Here is a 17,757-nt window from a genome sequence, read left to right as displayed (position 1 = left end):
TAATTTCCCCTATGAATTATGTGTCCCTTGTCCAATCAGGAAGATAACCATTGAGAAAGAATCTTTAGTCTTTAATTCCTGTTGGGAACAGTCCTGATTTTCCTTGAAACTCAGGGTTACAGAGAAGGAAGGGAGGGACAGAGAGGTCTTCTACCCCACTGCTTCATTCTCCACTGGCTGCAGTGGCCAGAGCTGGACCAGTCTGCAACTGAGAGCCAGGAGCTTCTATTGGTTCTGCCAACATGAGTGCAGGGGCCCAAGACCTTGGGCCAGCCTCTGCTGCTTTCCCGTGCCATTAGCAGGGAGCTGAATCAAATGTGGAGCAGCTGGGACCCAAACCAGTGCCCATATAGGATGTAAGCACTGCAGGCACAGGCCTGTCACACCCCTGCACCAGCTCAGTCTTCTTTTGGTAAGCAGGATACAGCAGTCAAATTTGACCCACTAAAGTTGATTCTTGGTAGAAATTGGTTTGCTGCAGTACAGGATAATTAGCCATGTGAAATTATAAAAGCATTGTGAGATATAGAGTGCCCTGTTTGCAGCCTACTGGAACTTTGTATCTCCAGGTGCACGCCATGCATTAAGCCTGCGTAAGGTCAAATATTCCAGGATGGGACAATGTTTTTTTCTCAGTTATACTGGACGTGTACTTCAAATTTTTCATGGTGGTCACTTGCGGGTTATTTTCGTTTGGGTTTTGAGGTTTTTGTTTTTATTCCCTACTACTAACACAGTATAACATTTGTTCACATAATGTTTGCATAGTATTAGGTAAGAAATTACTAGCACCTGTGTACATGAAGAGGCTGTACATAGCTTACTTGAAAGTTCTGCATCATTCTATTTGAATGATGCCAGAGCCTTATGGAACCAGTTCTTCTTGAAAACCAAGATAATATACATATTTTTTTTAGATACATAGATATATAGATAGATGTAGATTCCTTTATTTTATGTGAAGATTATGTAAAGATCCGTTAGAAAGGAGGAGAGACACATCTTCCATCTTCTGGGTCACTCCCCAAACAGCCTCAGGCCCTAAGCTGGGCCGTTCTGACACCGGGAGTCTCAGCAAATAGTATTCCAAAGAGTCAGTTTGCTTCTTCCTCGTACAGACCATCTTTTAACTCAATTTAGGAATTTAGATCCACTAAAAATACATGAATGAGGACTAGGCTCATTCATATTTCTTTATGAAGAAATGTATTCTTTGAGTCTGAAACAGGAATGCACTGAAGTATGAATGTATTTTCACAAGATCTAAAGTCCATTTGGGGTCTAAGATTTGTTCATATAGTATCAGATTTGTTTTTAGTTGGAATATGGTCAGAGTGCTCATTTTCTCATTGATGTCCTTCCTTTCTCCTCAGCACAATAAATAAGGAACAGTTTTCAAAGAGAAAAAATGATACACTGGATCCTGAACTGTAAGTAGTTCCTCTTTTAATCTGCTGTTTTTAATGACCAGTCAGTGATTTTATTCTTGGACTAAATCCACATAAAAAACTTGGGAAACATTCAAGAACTAAGGATGTTAGTCTGTATAGTAACTTTTATTGACTAATTGTTTAGGTGTAGCGTGGGTCCAAGTGAAGCAACAAGTTGGTCTGCTTGCCATTCTGCCTTCCAGTCCTGTTCCCTTCATTACCAGGGCATAATCACTCATTTGTAGTAAGACATTGCGAAGCATGTCAATTTCCTGTTTGCCCTGAAATGAATACATTGGTATCATTAAGTTTCTACAACAGTAATCTTTCTCTTTGAACAGTAATATTTAACAACTGAATTATGCCTTTAACGCCTGCTTTGTTCATAACACCAAGGAATTTTGTTTTAAATACCTAGGTTAAAACAATTTTCCCAATTCCTTAGACATGAAATCTTTTGAATTATTAGGAATCACAGGAAATAGTGGAAGTTTTCATTTGGCTAAAGATTTGGTGTTCATCCTGGAATTGCTTTGTATTTGCAGGTTTGTTGAGTGCACCGAGTGTGGGAGAAAGATGCATCAGATCTGTGTGCTCCATCATGAGGTCATCTGGCCAGCTGGGTGAGGCTTAGGTCTTCTTTGCAATGTTATCGTATCTTCAGAGCTAGCTCACTCTAGCAGTTCGCTTTGGATTGGGAAAAGATCACTACAGTCCAGTATAACACATTCAAAGTGTCAGAATCTAAAAATAAAAATACATCTTTCTCTTATCTGCATGCATTCCTTTGATTCATATACTTTTTTCCTTTTGATTTTGAATAAAAAATTATACTATGGTTATCAGCCATCAAAAGTAAACCGATACAGGAGGCATCGGAAACTAGCAGACAGATGTTAGGTATAGTTAGATTTACCTAATTTGAGATTTATATCTACTGCACTGGAAAAGTTAAGAAGTGCAGACACAGAGGGGATCAAGGGATCACACTGAGTGATAAACGGAGCAGTACTGATGGCGAGGGCTGGCAGTGAAGACAGAGGCTCAGCCCTGAGGAGGCTGACTGTGCAGTTGAGAGAATAAGGCTTCCCCAGCTCTTCACAAATCAGGAGGGAAGGGATGGTCAAGTGCCTCCCGGGAAGATGCAGTCTCATGCCTTGGCAAGGGAAACTGTGAGCATTGCAGTGACTACATTTTAATTTCCGGTGAAATTTGTGATTAAGATTGCTTTTTCTTAATTAGTAACAAACTTTGTAACTCAAAAGTTGAAGTTTTCACCTTCTCCCACCTACCCAAATTACTACCACAAGAGATAGCCAGGGCCAACAGTTTTTGGTTTACATGCCTTTTTCTAATTTTTGCCTCTTACCTTTTATGAACATTCTATGTATTGATGTCAGATAAATATGAAATAGAACTGCCATCTGCTGGTTCACTTCCCAAATGTTTGCAGAGGTGGGGTAGGTCAGGCCCAGCCAGGAAATCAGTCCAGGTGATCAAATTGGGTAGCAGGGACTAGGCTGCTGCCTGCCCCCAGGACAGTGCTAAAAAGTGGGGGTCAAAGATAGCTGAGCCTCCGGGCACACTCTTGGGCATGGAGATCCCAACAGGCATTCAGGAGCAGCCGTGTGCATACAGCTTCCAGGTTGTCCTAGAAAGAGGATCAGCCTTGGCTCACAAAGTACATTGCCACAGCGGCATTTGTGCCAACATTATAGGCAAAAAAATCCCATCTTAATTTGTAATCTCAGAATTATCTTCATATGTAATAATTTGTTTGCCCTTTGCATTCTTTCTGTTGTCTGTTTTTCTTCGTGATTTTTAAAAGCTCTTTGTGTAGTGGCTGTTCTAGATACATAGAAATGTTTCTGCCAGGTTGTTTGAATTTTAGTTTTATTTGGACAATAAGCACTGTTGTTACAAATGCTTTTGTAAGTTGTATAATAAGCAAAGCTTGGTTTACATTTTAGATTTGTCTGTGACGGCTGTTTAAAGAAAACTGCGCGAACTAGGAAAGAAAATAAGTTTTCTGCCAAACGTAAGTTGCATTCTTACAGATCAATATGGCAAAGCTTCTAACTCCTAGTTAGCAGCCATCGTGTGTGCTTTATAGTAAATGTCTTAGACCTGAAAAGCCGAAAATTATCAAGGAAAAAGTATTTGAGAAAGGCAGTAAAGTTCCCCCCATTTCATAATAGAGGCAAGCGGTTCAAATGACTAACCAGGATTGCTGGTTAAAACTTCTTAGGGTTCGGGTTAAATCTCGTCATACACATTATTCACGCTGATCTCACTGAAGTATTGAAAACAGGTTCTTTATTCTCTTGTAGTATTTTGCGAGCCTGCAAGTTACTCTTAATTTCTGTAATTCTCGTCATTGTTGTGTATGTGTTTGGTGGTCTGTATTTTCAGCTCTTAAAAAGAATATTTTCTAAATAAACTGAGGGGAAATATCAGACTATTGAAGACTATGTTTTAGCAGCACAGTATGTCAAAATTGGGATAATAGAAGACTACACTTCTGTCATGTGCTAATTTGCAAAAATCATATATATACTGACTACCCTAGTAGTTTTTTGTTTTGTTCTTAAACCAGTATGTGACCTAATTTGTTTCGGAAAGAGCATGGTTGCAATTTAATATAAAAGTGTCTCTTGATACCTTTCCATTTGTAGGGTTGCCATCTACCAGGCTTGGCACCTTTCTGGAGAATCGTGTCAATGACTTTCTGAGGCGACAGAATCACCCCGAGTCTGGAGAAGTCACTGTCCGAGTGGTCCATGCCTCTGACAAAACTGTGGAAGTCAAGCCAGGCATGAAAGCAAGGTATTGGCAGAGCCCCTCCCTTGTGTGTGAGTCCATGTGCTTGATGCGGTGATTGCTGTCTGCATGAGAAACACTGTGGTTTTCGCCTTGTGTAGGTTTGTGGATAGTGGAGAGATGGCAGAATCCTTTCCATACCGAACCAAAGCCCTCTTTGCCTTTGAAGAGATTGATGGAGTTGACTTGTGTTTCTTTGGGATGCACGTTCAGGAGTACGGCTCAGACTGTCCTCCACCCAACCAGAGGTACGGCTGCGTTTTCACTGGGACTAGATCGCAGAGGCGAAGTGTCCGATAGTGTCAATGTGAAACAAAAATAACCCCCAAACAGAAAGTGACTGTTCAGTACCACTCTGATGGATAAGAGTATGAACATCAGCTTTAGAACAGGATATGGTTGAGAATTCCTTGTCTCCAGAAATGACTTGAAGACCCAAATAACAATTCTGTCTGAAAAGTTCCGTGAAGTGCCAGGCACTGAAGTGTGCCCTTGCTGAACTCACTTAAGGATCCAGGTACTAGTTATTTACCTACGTGTGCTGAGCAACACAAATGCTGGCAGTAAGCAAAGAGAAGGAGTGGGGAAAGGTGTGCTCGGTGCAGGAAGTGTGTACTTACTGTGTGGCTTGGTTTGTTTCTTGGTACAGGAGAGTATACATATCTTACCTCGATAGTGTTCATTTCTTCCGTCCTAAATGCTTGAGAACTGCAGTCTATCATGAAATCTTGATTGGATATTTAGAGTATGTCAAGAAGTTAGGGTAAGTACATTGAAAATTATTATGGAATTGTGTGATGTAGGATTTGGGGGGGTGGTTTGTTCTGCTGTTATTGGTATGTTTGGTTTGTTTCTTGCCTCAGTTTAAATCGAGCAAATCTGTAATGTCAGCATTGGAGCCCATTTCAAGCTAAGGGCTTCAGCCCCTTTTCATGAACCAACGTGAAGAAATTGGTGCTTCTAGCTCCACCTGTCCTTTTTTAGACGATGGGTGGGTGACAGGTTTAAAGATTATCAGATATGGGTGCTCGGCAGCGTGGCCTAGTGGCTAAGGTCCTTGCCTTGATCCCATGTGGCCGCTGGTTCTGATCCCGGCAGCTCCACTTCCTCTCTATCTCTCCTCCTCTATCTGACTTTGTAATAAAAATAAAATAAATCTTTTAAAAAAAAAGATTATCAGATATGAGTGGGCTTCTCCCTTTATCTTCCCCCTTACCCAGATACAGAAAAAAAAATTATAATATGGGAAAAAAATTGTGAAATCTTACGCATAGAGAGGGCAGAGAGTGATCTTCCATCCACTGGTCACTCTACATGGTTGCAACAATCAGGACTGCGCCAGGCCAAAACCAGGAGCTTCCTTCATGTTTCCTACGTGGGTGAAGAGACCAAAGGACTTAGGCCATCTCCTGATCTCCCAGGCCATAAGCAGGGACCTGACTGGGACTGGAGTATCTGGGACTCAAACTGGTGTCTATGGGATCCTGACCTTATAGATGGCAACCTAACTAGCTAACAGCTACAGCACAGCACAGGCCTGAGAAGGTTTGGAACAAAGACTGGGTTGTTAACTCCTTTGAGCGCTGAAATAAAAAACTGGATCTGATCCTTTTATGCCCATGAGTATCAAGACCAAAAAGTGCTGGAGATACTTACGTTTTCAATACATACGTCCTTCACAGCATTCATCCCCTTATCCTGTTCATCTTAAATTTCTCTTTCTTTAGCCTCTGTTAAGATGGGCTCATGTTTCTTTGCATTGCAGTACCAGTTTGGTCTTAGCAATGCAAAATTGGCATTTTTTTAAATCATGAGCTAAACCAAGCATCCCTGTACAAGCAAATTTAAGGTATGCTTTTGTGACTTTCAAAAAGGAGGTAGGCAGTGTGAGAGCCTGACAGGTGGCTGTTTTCTGCATTGGTGCTATCTTGTGCCTCCAAGCACACTGTTCCTTCCGGAATTGATGACCCTTCACATTGCCTTCCTGATGCTCTTAGGTACACCACCGGGCATATCTGGGCCTGCCCACCAAGTGAGGGGGATGACTATATCTTCCACTGCCATCCTCCAGACCAGAAGATCCCCAAGCCCAAGCGACTGCAGGAGTGGTACAAGAAGATGCTTGACAAGGCGGTTTCTGAGCGCATCGTCCATGACTACAAGGTCAGGGGCATGGAGTCCATCTGCTCTGCACGCTAGCATGTGTTTAAAGACATTCTTATTTCTCTTCCATGTGATTTAAGAAATTACGCAAATTTACATTTTTCTCATACATTTATCAAAAGTTTATCCACTGAATTAGCCTTTTGTAGGACTGTAGATGAAATATACTCATGATGGCCGTGTAAGTCGTGACATTGATAAATATAGGCTAATTGAGGATATGAACCTGAATGATCTGAACGCTCAGAGCTGCTGAAAGGTGAAGGAGCGCATGGGGTTCAGGTCCCTTGTGAGCAGCAGGAAAGGCTCCGCTGTGAGTGAAGACGTCTTTGCACCCGGACATTGGTCCAACAGGTTGATGTGACATTGGCTTGTGTAAAAGCAGGTCATCTTGCTGTTTTCCTGGGTAGCAGATAGAGAAAGCCATCATGCCTTCCGACCAGGCCTTTCACTGCCCATGACACTGAATGGCTCCAGGGAGTGTGCTTTGTTTTTTTAAATCCACACCAGTTTTCAGAAGACCTCGTAATATTTTATGTTAGTCTGTTACCTACCTGTTCATTTTAGTCCATCTTTGTATGGTTTTTGTTTACAGGATATTTTTAAGCAAGCTACTGAAGATCGATTAACAAGTGCAAAGGAACTGCCTTACTTTGAGGGTGATTTCTGGCCCAATGTTCTGGAGGAGAGCATTAAGGAACTGGAACAAGAGGAAGAAGAGAGAAAACGGGAAGAAAACACCAGCAATGAAAGTACAGATGTAAGAAGGGCATTGCGATTTCTTTTCACCTTTATCCTTGACTTTAACATACTCCAAAAGTGAGGTTATATTTTTAACCATAGCCTGATATTTTTAAAATATGTAAGAAAGTTTACTACTGTTTTCTCTGTTGGTTGGTTTTATTTCCCCGGTGCTAAAACAGACTGAAGCCAGGAGCCCAGAGCTAAACCAGGGCTCTGACATGGGTGGCAAGGGAGCCATGGTACAAGTACGCAGGGCGTTTCTGTATAGCTCTAAGATAGGCTTTCACACAAAAACACGCCTGGGGGCCTGTTGCAGCGACTCAGCAGCTAAATCCTCACCTTCCAGGTGCTGGGATCCCATATGAGTGCCAGTTCATGTCCTGGCCGCTCCACTTCCCATCCAGCTCCCTGCTTGTGGCCTGGGAAAGCAGTAGAGCACAACCCAAAGCCTTGGGACCCTGTGCCCATGTGGGAGACCTGGAAGAGTCTCCTGGCTCCTAGCTTTGGATTGGCTCAGATCCAGCCGTTGTGGTCACTTGGGGAGTGAATCAGCAAACAGAATATCTTTATCTTGTGTCTCCTCTCTGCAAATCTGCCTTTCTGAGAAAAATAAATAAATGTTTAGGGGGGAAAAAAAGAACAATAACGTGCCAAGTGATCAGGCATTGCTGTGCAGACCCCATCTGCGGCATCCCAAATGGAGCCCAGCTTCTCCACTTGTTTCAGGGTGCCTGGAAGGGGCGCACTCCTCAACCCACCACAGTGATTCTGTGTCTAAAAGAAATTTTTTTGTTATTTTTATTTCTGATGATTTTTACATAGTTGATTAGGGTAACTGCAGCTAGAATTTTTTTCGATGCCTTAGCCAGAGTTTGCCTTTTGCTCACCTAAATCTCCCCGGCTGTGTCGCAGAACTACCTCATGCCTTACAGCCTTGTTTAGATTGCTTAGCGATGGTATTCATGGTGATGGCTTGTTTTGTTTGTAAGTTCATAAGATTCCAGAATATTAATTGGAAATAAATAAAAAGATAGTATTTTCTTACCTTCAGTGTTATGTCCAGGCTACTTTAAAAATCTTGCTATTTTCTTGTCTCCTGTGTTCTGCCCTGAAGGTGACAAAGGGAGACAGCAAGAATGCTAAGAAGAAGAACAATAAAAAGACGAGCAAAAACAAGAGCAGCCTGAGTCGGGGCAGCAAGAAGAAGCCGGGCGTGCCCAGCGTGTCCAACGACCTCTCCCAGAAGCTTTACGCCACCATGGAGAAACACAAGGAGGTGAGGTGGCCACCAGGGAAAAGAGCTTGGGTTAAATGGTGGGAAAGCAGGAACTGTGTATTTCCTGTTAATCTGGATGGGATTTGGCAGAGTGATACGGGGAGAAAGCCCCATGTCCGCTGGTTCTTTTCCTTAGTGACCAGGGCTGACCAGGCATGAGCAGGAACCCGAGGTCCAGGGGTAGGATGTTAAATGAAAAGCCAAGCAGCCAGATCTGGAACCGGCGTCCTGTGTGGGAGCCCAGCGTGGAAGCTGCAGCTTAGATCCTGGACCACAACACACTCCCTGAGCTGTCTTGTTAGTACAGTTTGCATAGCCATGTTTGTGACCTTCTTATAACTTCCTCAATTAAAACCTTATTCATTACATAACATCATTTTTGTTGTTCGCTTAGGAATATACCTAAGCGCTGGGTTTTCTCCAAACCCTGCAGCATCATTATGGCAACATAAGGAAGACTAAATTAGAAGAGGAATTTAAGTGATACAGCCATGTATCATCAAGTGACAGTTATTTGGAGAGAGAATTAAAAGAGTTGGGGGGGTTGGTTGGTTGTTAATGGAATTATCACCAAATTGGTTGAGGTCTTACTGGGGGAGAAGTTGTTTCAAGTCAAGATGTTTGGTATTTTGGTTTTTTGGTTTGTTTTTGAGTTTTTTGTTTGCATATTGCAGAACAGTCTGCCATCTGCTTTTTTACTCCCCAGCTGCGTGCTGAACCCAGACACTGCGCTGCAGGAAGCAGCCTGCTCCAGTGCTGAACCCAGACACTGCGCTGCAGGATGCAGGCCTGCTCCAGTGCTGAACCCAGACACTGCGCTGCAGGAAGCAGCCTGCTCCAGTGCTGAACCCAGACACTGCGCTGCAGGAAGCAGGCCTGCTGCAGTAGTACTTGTTCTCGTGACGTTTGCCTCGTATGGCTCTGATGGCATCTTTCATTGTGCACTACCTCACACACTTGCCCTCTATTGATTAGGCGTGGCTGGTTTCCACTTTGCTGGTTCAGTGCAAATCCTGGTGAAATGGTTCCTTGTTTCACTTGTAACTTCGTAACACCTATTTCAAGTTAGTATTTAATGCCGCTAAACTTTAGCATGATAGCCTTCGGGAAAGGCCTTCTGATACCTGTGAGTTGCCTTGCTGTGCGAATACCAGCTCACTTGCCTTCATGACATGGCCACTTTGTTGATGCGTTGACTGTTCGGATTTGTCTCATGGCTTTCTTGTGGTGAGACTCAGCTGAAATTCCACATTTCATCTGCACGAGGCAGCCTGCAGCGGGACGTGAGCCGCCCAGGTGCTTTCCCTCAGCTCCTTCCTGGGAGCTGGCGAGCTCAGTAGGCCGTAATCCAGCACGTGAAGTTTGGGTGCCTCACATTCAGCCAGCCAGGTTTGTGAAGCTGGAGGCAGCGACAAGCCTAACGCACGCTGGATCCGAGTTAGAACAGAGTCTCTTTGCCAGGTCTTCTTCGTGATCCGCCTCATTGCCGGCCCTGCTGCCAACTCCCTGCCTCCCATCGCGGATCCCGACCCGCTCATCCCCTGCGACCTGATGGATGGTCGTGATGCCTTCCTCACCCTCGCAAGAGACAAACACCTGGAGTTCTCTTCACTCCGGAGAGCCCAGTGGTCCACCATGTGCATGCTTGTGGAGCTGCACACACAGAGCCAGGACCGCTTCGTCTACACCTGCAATGAGTGCAAGCACCATGTGGAGACACGCTGGCACTGTACTGTCTGTGAGGTAGGCCGAGGGCGAATGGTGCAGGCTTGGACCGCCTGGGCTGGTGGGGCTGCTTTTAGTTGTGTCAGAAAGAAGATGCTTTCAAGTGAGTCTTGGGAGTTGATTTACACCTTTCTCTCCTCCCCCTCAGGATTATGACCTGTGTATCACCTGTTATAACACTAAAAACCATGACCACAAAATGGAGAAACTAGGTCTCGGCCTAGACGATGAGAGCAACAGCCAGCAGGCCGCAGCCACGCAGAGCCCCGGGGACTCTCGCCGCTTGAGCATCCAGCGCTGTATCCAGTCTCTGGTCCATGCCTGCCAGTGCCGGAACGCCAACTGCTCTCTCCCCTCCTGCCAGAAGATGAAGCGGGTCGTGCAGCATACCAAAGGTTGCAAACGGAAAACCAACGGCGGGTGTCCCATCTGCAAGCAGCTCATCGCCCTGTGCTGCTACCATGCCAAGCACTGCCAGGAGAACAAGTGCCCTGTGCCCTTCTGCCTCAACATCAAGCAGAAGCTCCGCCAGCAGCAGCTGCAGCACCGGCTCCAGCAGGCCCAGATGCTCCGCCGCAGGATGGCCAGCATGCAGAGGACTGGGGTCGTCGGGCAGCAGCAGGGTCTGCCCTCTCCAACTCCTGCCACTCCCACCACACCTACTGGGCAACAGCCCACCACGCCACAGACCCCCCAGCCTCAGCCCACATCTCAGCCCCAGCCGACCCCTCCCAACAATATGCCTCCCTATCTGCCCAGGACTCAGCCTGCTGGCCCTGTGTCCCAGGGCAAGGCAGCAGGCCAAGTGACCCCTCCGACCCCGCCTCAGGCTGCTCAGCCGCCCCTCCCAGGACCGCCCCCCGCAGCAGTGGAGATGGCAATGCAGATTCAGAGGGCAGCAGAGACGCAGCGCCAGATGGCCCATGTGCAGATTTTCCAAAGGCCCATCCAGCATCAGATGCCCCCGATGCCCCCGATGCCCCCGATGGGGATGAACCCGCCTGCCATGGCCCGCGGTCCCAGCGGACACCTGGAGCCGGGAATGGGACCCACGGGGATGCAGCAGCAGTCCCCCTGGGCTCAAGGAGGATTGCCTCAGCCCCAGCAGTTGCCGTCTGGGATGCCAAGGCCAGCTATGATGTCGGTGGGCCAGCACGGCCAGCCTTTGAACATGCCTCCCCAGCCAGGATTGGGCCAGGTTGGTGTGAGCCCCCTCAAGCCAGGCACTGTGTCTCAACAAGCCTTACAGAACCTTCTGCGGACTCTCAGGTCTCCCAGCTCGCCCCTCCAGCAGCAGCAGGTGCTTAGCATACTTCACGCCAACCCCCAGCTGTTGGCTGCATTCATCAAGCAGCGGGCTGCCAAGTATGCCAGCTCTAATCCACAGCCTCTCCCTGGCCAGCCTGGCATGCCCCAGGGGCAGCCAGGGCTACAACCACCTACCATGCCAGGTCAGCAGGGGGTCCACTCAAATCCAGCCATGCAGAACATGAATCCCATGCAGGCGGGTGTCCAGCGGGCCGGCCTACCACAGCAGCCACCTCAGCAGCAACTCCAGCCACCCATGGGCGGGATGAGCCCCCAAGCTCAGCAGATGAACATGAATCATAGCACCATGCCCTCCCAGTTCCGCGACATCCTCAGGCGGCAGCAGCTGATGCAGCAGCAGCAGCAGCAGGGACCGGGGCCTGGACTCAGCCCTGGCATGGCCAACCATACCCAGTTCCCGCAGCCCCCGGGAGTTGGCTACGCCCCGCAGCAGCAGCAGCAGCAGCGCATGCAACATCACATGCAGCAGATGCAGCAAGGGGGCATGGCACAGATGGGCCAGCTCCCCCAGGCCTTGGGGGCAGAGGCCGGAGCCAGTCTGCAGGCCTATCAGCAGCGACTCCTTCAGCAGCAGATGGGGTCCCCTGCTCAGCCCAACCCCATGAGCCCCCAGCAGCACATGCTCCCAAATCAGGCCCAGTCCCCACACCTTCAAGGCCAGCACATCCCCAATTCTCTCTCCAATCAAGTGCGCTCTCCCCAGCCTGTTCCTTCTCCTCGGCCACAGTCCCAGCCCCCCCACTCGAGCCCGTCCCCACGGATGCAGCCTCAGCCTTCGCCACACCACGTTTCCCCACAGACCAGTTCCCCGCATCCTGGACTGGTGGCTGCCCAGGCCAACCCGATGGAGCAAGGGCATTTTGCCAGCCCGGACCAGAATTCAATGCTTTCTCAGCTCGCTAGCAATCCAGGCATGGCAAACCTCCATGGTGCAAGCGCCACAGACCTGGGACTCGGCACCGAGAACTCAGACTTGACTTCAAATCTCTCACAGAGTACACTAGACATACACTAGAGACACCTTGTAGTATTTTGGGAGCAAAAAAATTATTTTCTCTTAACAAGACTTTTTGTACTGAAAACAATTTTTTTGGATCTTTCTTAGCTTAAGAGACAATTTTCCTTGTAACACATAAGAACTGTACAGTAGCCGTTTGTGGTTTAAAACAAAATACGTGAGATGAACCTGAGGGACAATAGAGTACAGAGAATCTATTTTTGTTATGGCTGGTCACCACTGGCCTCTCCCCTGTGTGTGTGTGGCTCGAGTGTGCACTGGGAGGACGCTGAGGTCTGGGAAGTGGCCCAGATGCTCCTGCCTTGCACCTCCAATAGGTTTTATTATTTTTTTTAAATTAATGAAAATATGTAATATTAATAGTTATTATTTACTGGTGCAGATGGTTGACATTTTTCCCTATTTTCCTCACTTTATGGAAGAGTTAAAGAACATTTCTAAAACCAGAGGACAAAAGGGGTTAATGTTACTTTAAAATTACATTCTATATATATAAATATATATAAATATATATTAAAATACCAATTTTTTTCTCTGGGTGCAAAGATGTTCATTCTTTTAAAAATGTTTAAGAAAAACTTCATTTTCCTCCCCTCAAGTCAACTTTTGTGCTCCAGAAAATTTTTCTATACAGTAAGTCTGAGCGTAAAACTTCAAGTATTAAAATAATTTGTACATTAGAGAGAAAAATGACTTTTTCAAAAATATACAGGGGCAGCTGCCAAACTGATGTATTATATTGTGGTTTCTGTTTCTTGAAAGAATTTTTTTTGTTATTTTTACATCTAACAGGAAAAAAATTAAAAAGAGGGTAAGAAACGATTCTGGTGGGATGATTTTAACACGCACAGTGTCCCTGGGCTCCTCTGCTCGCTTTCCTCCTCCTCACCCTGCCCCCACACATACACACACACACACACACACACACACACACACTCTGTAAAACTTGAAAATAGAAAGCAAAAACCCTCAACTGTTGTAAATCATGCAATTAAAGTTGATTACTTATAAATATGAACTTTGGATCACTGTATAGACTGTTAAATTTGATTTCTTATTACCTATTGTTAAATAAACTGTGTGAGACAGACACTCTGACTCGGTTCCCCGGTTCATGTCACATGTGGTGCCTGGCGGCAAAGGGAACACTTGCGGCCTGTTGGTGCTGCCTGCTGTGGCTGGCAGCTGCATGTCATGGCTGAAGTGACTCAAGGGGAGCTAACTACACATTCCCTCTGATACACAGACTTCTTGGCAACTGCCTACAAGGAGGGAGATATGAGATTGAAGAAAATCAACAAGATTGAGAATATAAATTCGATCCACTGATGTGCTGGGAGTTAGTGGAGCACCTGCTGGGCTCGCTGATGCGTAAACCAGTCCTAGAAACGGCTGTTTGACATTGGCTAACAGCTTTGTTCCACCCAGAACTTGCTTAGGCCACGTATGACATGGATAAGGCTTACGTATCTTGACAGTGTCTTTCATGAAAATCTCATGCTCACTGCAGTAACCTGCACATGGAGCACTAAGCGGAACCCGTGTCAGCCGACGGGCGGCACCCACGTGTGCTCGGCCCTTAGCACAGCACATTGCTGCCCTGTCAGAAGACTAGCAGCAGTGCCTGCAAGGGAAGCACAAGCAAGTAGGGAAAGGCACAGGTAATGGGAACTGGATGTTTCAGCCAAGAGAACACAGAAGCTGACTCTCGGCAGGAATCTGAATGGGAAAAGGTGAAGAGGGCCCAAGTGTTCACCTGTGGCACCAGCATCTAATGGGCACCAACTTCGCTGATCCTGTTGAGTCCAGCTCCCTGCTACAGCCTGGGAGAGCAGCAGAGAATGCCGACGTGCTCAGGCCCCTGCACCCACGTGGGAGACTGGGAAGAAGCCTGGCTCCCAGTGAGCCCAGCTCTGGCCACTGTGGCCATTTGCGGAGTGAACTAGAAGACGAGAGACTTTGTAAATCAACAGAGAATGCACTGCACCCAGGAGAGTTAGGGACCTGAACCTGACCTTGCTGGAGCAGCTCCAGGTGCGCTGTGACAGAGCGAAGGCCAGCTCCTAGCACTGCCAGCAGGGGCCTCTGGCTAACACAGCTGGAGGGGGGCTCAGTACCAGCAACTCCTGGCACTGCAGCAGAGGGCCAGAAATCAGGACAAGAAAGCTGCTCCTTCTCAGAGGAGGGTTGGCAACTGACCCAAGGTGAGGAAGCGAGGAGTGTGCCCAGGCCCTGGCACAGCACATTATGCTGTCACATTGAGACGCAGCCCAGCTGTGCCAGTCTTCTGCTAATGTGCCCGTAAAGGCATCCTAAGATGGCCCAGCCCAGGCAGTTGTGGCCATGGGGAATGACCTGGAGACCGATGTCTATCCTAACTGTGTGGTGCTTTCAAATATCTCAAAAACAGTTTGTACTTTTAAACAAGTGGGTGTAACGTGTCAGTCTAGAAAAGCAATACCGCGGGGGAACAGCAGCCCAGGTGCCCTGGTGATAAGCCCCCGTAACAGGGAAAACCGGCTCCACTGACCTAACCCACACCACCTAGCAGAAAGTCTCTTAGAAGTCCTAGTGATAAGGCCCCGGCGCAGTAGCCTGCTGGCTTACATCCTCGCCTTGTGAGGCCCCAGCTGCCAACACGAATTGGTTGGGAACATCTGCCTCACCTCCCATCCAGCTCCTGCTTGTGGCCTGGGAAAGCAGAAGAGGACGGCCCAAAGCCTTGGGACCCTGCACCCGTGTGGGAGACCTGGAAGAGCTCATGGCTCCTGGCTTTGGATTGGCTCAGCTTCAGCTGTTGTGGCCACTTGGGGAGCGAATCATCGGATGGAAGATCTTCCTCTCTGTATCTCCTTCTCTGTATAACTTCCTTTCCGATAAAAAATAAATCTTTAAACACACACACACACACACACACCCTTCCAGAGTTCCCTGCCTGCTTCCCAGCACCCAGCAATGGAACCAGAACCCTGCAATCTACTCTAGTTATATGCGTTCCCGAGCCTGGCTCTACTCACCCCAGTAATAAACACACCTAGCTGGTATAAGCAGAGAGCATGTTCCCAGACAGACATTGCTACCCTAATTAAACATTCAACTCTTAATCTAACAAGGAAAGCAGGTTTCAAACCAGCTAGAAAAGCCACCTGAGGCCGGCCAGTGAGCCAGGTGACTGCAGGAAGTTGTACTCATGGTCTCAGGGAGGGGCACACACGAGGCGGGGTGGGCAGCAGTGTGCAAAGCAGGGCTTTATGGGGAGTAATTCAGATTGCAAACGCTGCCAGCTTTATTTGAGTGTAATTCTGCATAATGTTTATAATTTAGCCACATTTTTCTTGATGACTCAATCCCACAGTTTGTACAGAGCCTGCTAAATGTCACGCTGGGTTCCGACTCCACAGTACAGTGGAAAGAACCGGTGCTCCCTGTCTAAGGGCTGGTCGCTGTTGAGGCACATCACTTGCAGCTCTGGTATCCCAGATGAACACCAGCTCAAGTCCCAGATGCTTCACTTCTGAGACAGCTCATGCGCCTGGGAAGGCAACAGAGGCTGGCAAGTGCTTAGGCCTCCTGCATGACTGCGTGTGGAGGATTCAGAGCCCCGTGTGTGCTCCTGGCTTCAGGCTGGCCCAACCGCAGCAGCTGCAGCCATCCGGGGAGTGTGTCTGTCAATCAAAGATATGCTCTCCTGGGCACGGCGCCTTAACGTGGTGGTTAAAAGTCCTCGCCTTGAATGCGCCAGGATCCCATATGGCCACCGGTTCTAATCCAGGCCGACCTGCTTCCCTTCCAGCTCCCTGCTTGTGGCCTGGGAAAGCATCAAGGACAGCCCAAAGCTTTGGGACCCTGCACCTGCATGGGAGACCTGGAAGAGGCTCCTTGCTTCGGATCAGCTCTGCTCCAGCCGTTGCGGTCACTTGGGGAGTGAACCATCGGACAGAAGATCTTCCTCTCTGTCTCTCCTCCTCTCTGTATATCTGACTTTCCAAATAAATAAATAAATAAATCTTTAAAAACAAAAAGATACGCTCTCCTTCCCTCCGGGTCACTCTTAAAAAAAATTATTCATTGTTGTTGGAAAGACAGATTTTTACAGAGAGAGAAGGAGAGACATAGAGGCCTTCCATCTGCTGGTTCACTTCCCAGATTGTCACAACAGCCAGAGGTGAGCTTCTTCTGGGTCTCCTACAGGGGGGCAGGGTCCCAATACCTTAGGCCATCCTCCACTGCCTTCCGGGGCCACCGACAGAGAGCTGGATCGGAAGAGGAGCAGCCGGGACACACTGACACCACTGACGCTGGCTGTGGCATGCAGAGAATCAGCCTATTATGCCACAGTGCCATTCAAGTAAATAAAAAAGCTTACTACAAGCCCAAGTGTGTGGATCCTGGAGCTCAGCTTCCTAGCCCCTGCCACTGGCTATGGCAACGGCTGGTCCCACTCACTGGCTACAGCAATGGCTGGTCCCACTCACTAGCTGTGCGGACCAAGATGGAACCTCACCTCCACGGATAACACCTTGTTTAGGAGTCACAGTCAGTAAATTACAGTAACTAGAACAGTGCCTGGCCAATAGCTAGCTTTCCCTGTCACCCACACTAGCTGTGGAGGACGGCCCCAAGTCCCCCAGTACCTACAGTCTACAGTACCTGGTGGCATTTCTGCTACTGCAGGAGGCAGAGACAAGCAGTGAAGACCAAGTTGTGTCATGTTCATGCAAGAACAGTTAAAAGGATGACATGTCAGAGGGCTTCATGACCTACTCAGGCATTCAATAAAGGCCTTTCTGAGGAGATGGCCTCAAACTGACACCCAAATGGCAAGGATCCATAATAGTTGATATTATCTGAGAAAGGCACATACTAGCAATAATTAACAAACGCAAACTCTCCAAGGCAGGAACAAAAATCAGAGCTTCAACACAATGACAAAGACAGACCCTTATAGGCCAGGATTAAATGCAATTATGCATCAGGGGCATGCTTTAAGAGAAAAACAGGGGCCCCGTTCAGAGGCCCAGTGTCTGGAGACCTCCCCTTGCGTGCGCTGGGACCCCGTGTGGGGGCCAGTTCTGGTCCTGGCAGCCCCACTTCCCATCTAGCTCCCTATTTGAGGCCTTCATGGAGGGGCGGTTGGAGACGGCTTGGAGCCTTGGGATCCTGCAACTACATGGGAGACCCAAAAGAGGTTCGGAGCCCCTGGCTTCGGATCAGCGCCGTTCCAGCCAAGGCGGTCATTTGAGGAGTGGACA

At 47.6% G+C, this 17,757-nt stretch overlaps 2 protein-coding genes and 1 long non-coding RNA gene across 4 annotated transcripts in view; 1 reads left to right on the top strand and 2 right to left on the bottom strand.

The window, feature by feature from the left end:
• EP300 (E1A binding protein p300) overlaps positions 1-13,597 on the top strand; it is a 66,418-nt gene extending 52,821 nt beyond the window's left edge. For both annotated transcript variants that reach the window (XM_004589476.3, XM_058673065.1), the window contains exons 21-31: positions 1,374-1,430; positions 1,976-2,053; positions 3,401-3,468; positions 4,106-4,256; positions 4,352-4,498; positions 4,900-5,013; positions 6,248-6,413; positions 7,009-7,173; positions 8,272-8,433; positions 9,895-10,176; positions 10,307-13,597. In XM_004589476.3, the coding sequence (XP_004589533.2) occupies positions 1,374-1,430; positions 1,976-2,053; positions 3,401-3,468; positions 4,106-4,256; positions 4,352-4,498; positions 4,900-5,013; positions 6,248-6,413; positions 7,009-7,173; positions 8,272-8,433; positions 9,895-10,176; positions 10,307-12,502 (3,586 nt within the window). In that variant the 3' untranslated portion in view covers positions 12,503-13,597. The remainder of the gene's footprint in view (positions 1-1,373; positions 1,431-1,975; positions 2,054-3,400; positions 3,469-4,105; positions 4,257-4,351; positions 4,499-4,899; positions 5,014-6,247; positions 6,414-7,008; positions 7,174-8,271; positions 8,434-9,894; positions 10,177-10,306) is intronic.
• On the bottom strand, positions 1,430-8,277 carry LOC105942077 (uncharacterized). Its single transcript, XR_009246698.1, has 2 exons — positions 8,203-8,277; positions 1,430-1,702 (listed from the first exon to the last, which is right to left on the bottom strand). It is a non-coding gene; the product is annotated as an uncharacterized LOC105942077 (long non-coding RNA).
• A 1,804-nt stretch (positions 13,598-15,401) lies between the features above and the next one.
• The window catches only part of TOB2 (transducer of ERBB2, 2), a 160,626-nt gene continuing 158,270 nt past the window's right edge, over positions 15,402-17,757 (bottom strand). Inside the window, exon 3 of the mRNA XM_058673072.1 lies at positions 15,402-15,423. The gene's annotated coding sequence lies outside the window, so the exon portion shown is untranslated. The remainder of the gene's footprint in view (positions 15,424-17,757) is intronic.

Source organism: Ochotona princeps, chromosome 15 (genome assembly GCF_030435755.1).
Source record: "Ochotona princeps isolate mOchPri1 chromosome 15, mOchPri1.hap1, whole genome shotgun sequence".
NCBI classification, from domain to species: Eukaryota; Metazoa; Chordata; class Mammalia; order Lagomorpha; family Ochotonidae; genus Ochotona; species Ochotona princeps.
This window is presented reverse-complemented; position numbering and strand designations above follow the sequence as displayed.